The following is a 2500-nucleotide window of genomic DNA, read 5'->3' as shown; positions in this document are numbered from 1 at the left end:
AAGACTCCAAGGTACTCGAACTCCTTCACTTGGGGTAAAGACTCATTCCATATCTGGAGTAGACAATCCATAGGTTTCCTACTGAGAACCATGGCCTCAGATTTAGAGGTACTGATCCTCATCCCAACCGCTTCACACTCAGCTGTGAACCAATCCAGTGAGAGCTGAAGGTCACAGACTGATGATGTCATCAGAACCACATCATTTGCATAAAGCAGTGATGAGATCACAGTGACGATCACATTTCTGAAATTTCAGAGTCTGACGGTGACTTTGAAGAAGAGAATGAGATTGAGCATCAGCTAGTTCCAAAATGAAGACACAGGACCAGCCTTCAGCAGCCAGCCCATTAGCTTTGTAATGTAAACTGACCTGAATGGGTTAAATTTCCAATTAAGTTCAAATAAATCAAAATCAAAAGTTGTGACAAACCCTGCTTCATTTGTGAATTTGTTGAATTTATTCCCCTAATATCTTTTTTATAATTGTTTTTCTTGTTTTATTACATTTTATTCAAAAACAGACAAAAAACGAGTGGTACTTTAATTCATAAATGGGATGTAACAAAGGTGAAGGGCAAATATTAACCATATATGCTGTTTATATTTCTTGCAAATAGGATGAAGTAAACATCTGTTGAGTATTTTAACATAAAATGTTTGATTGTGTTGAATTAAAACCTCCTAAAATGCAGTGGGTCCACCAGACCCACGAACACTGGCTGTGTAACAACAATATGAACACCACACAAGGGTTAAACAATGTTTCTTTACCTTGGCCTTGTGTGGAGTCCTCATATCCAGTGCCTTCACAGGATGGCACACGGCCACGTATCGGTCCATGCTCATGACTATCTCTTTATTTATCTGTCCCTCCCACCCTCTGTCTATCCCTCTATCCATCCATCCATCCATCCATCCATCCATCCATCCATCCATCCATCCATCCATCCATCCATCCATCCATCCATCCATCCATCCATCCATCCATCCATCCCTCTATTTCTTTACCTTGGCCTTGTGTGGAGTCCTCATGTCCAGTGCCTTCACAGGATGGCACACGGCCACGTATCGGTCCATACTCATGACTATCTGTATGTCTGTCTGTCCATCCATCAATCAATCTCTCCCCCCTCCCCCTCCCTCCCTCCCTCCATCCACCCACCCAACCACCCATATATCTATCTATCTATCTATCTATCTATCTATCTATCTATCTATCTATCTATCTATCTATCTATCTATCTATCTATCTATCTATCTATCTATCTATCTATCTATCCCTCCATCCCTCCATCCCTCCATCCCTCCATCCATCCCTCCCTCCCTCTCTCTCTCTCTCTATCCCTCCACCCATCCCTCTTTCTCCATCCATCCCTCTGTTTCTTTACCTTGGCCTTGTGTGGAGTCCTCATATCCAGTGCCTTCACAGGATGGCATACGGCCACGTATCGGTCCATGCTCATGACGGTGAGAGTGAATGTGCTGGTGAACATGTTGTAGTAGTCGATGGAGACCACCGCCTTACACAGCGCGTTACCAAACGGCCAGAAGCCCAAGAACACATCCGTGCCCTGGGGAGATACAGACAGACATACGAAATAATGAACATATATTGTAGTCAAGTCAACTTTATCACACGACAATCAGGGTTTAAAATCTTTGGAAACTGGTAAATAATAGTACAATTCGATATAACATATACATAGGCTCGGCAAGTTAACTTACATAGCAGATTGTATACACAGAAGCGATTCAAAATGCTTTAACATAAAAGCAGAAAAGTCACAATGCATAGAGACGTTTCATAAAGAATTATGGTTTTAACGCCTCTGGAAACTTGGTCAGAAATAGTAAAAATCAATATATGAAATCAAAGTTACAGTAGGCGTCTCAATAAGCTTTTAAACATATGATTGAAGGGGGCGCCCTTAGCTCAGTTGGTAGGGCGTCCCCCCCCCATGGGCCTCGGCCAGCAGCAGACCCGGATTCCAGCCCGCGGTCATTCTCTGCATGTCACTCCCCTCTCTGCCCCATTTCAACTCTGTCTCTACACTATCAATAAAGCATAAAAATGCAAAAAAAAATCTGATTGAAAATACATTTTCATAAATATTATAGAACCTAGTTTAAAAAAAAAGCTGAGGGCTGAGAAAATCTGCTAAAACGTGCTATATATAAGTCAAGTCCATTTACCATTTACCATATAGCAACACACATCTGGAGGCCCTGTACTGAGAGCTCCGTAGGCTTTTTGAGACATGACTTTGGACGGATAATTATTCAATAAAGTGGAAACGAATCAGTTCAGTGTGCAGTGAAGCACGGAGCTGTAACACCTGACAACCAGAGACAGAGACTGACGGGGGCACTTAGCACATCACACAGACAGATGTATATCAACAGAGTCAAAACCTAAATACACCATGAGCTTTTCCAGGGTATTCTATATTTTACTGCACTATAAGCCCAGTTTATTGATTAGTTTGAGTCAGTAAACA

At 42.0% G+C, this 2500-nt stretch overlaps 1 protein-coding gene across 1 annotated transcript in view; it reads right to left on the bottom strand.

Moving 5' to 3' along the window:
- The window catches only part of oprl1 (opiate receptor-like 1), a gene marked incomplete at both ends in the record, with an annotated part of 96105 nt that overhangs the window by 30785 nt on the left and 62820 nt on the right, over nucleotides 1-2500 (bottom strand). The window contains one exon of the mRNA XM_080031147.1: nucleotides 1391-1573. Coding sequence (XP_079887273.1) covers nucleotides 1391-1573 — 183 coding nt within the window. The remainder of the gene's footprint in view (nucleotides 1-1390; nucleotides 1574-2500) is intronic.

Source organism: Ammodytes marinus, assembly GCF_949987685.1.
Source record: "Ammodytes marinus genome assembly, chromosome: 7".
In the NCBI taxonomy this organism is placed as follows: domain Eukaryota; kingdom Metazoa; phylum Chordata; class Actinopteri; order Uranoscopiformes; family Ammodytidae; genus Ammodytes; species Ammodytes marinus.
Note: the sequence above shows the minus strand (reverse complement) of the source record. Positions and strands in the feature narration are given on the sequence as shown.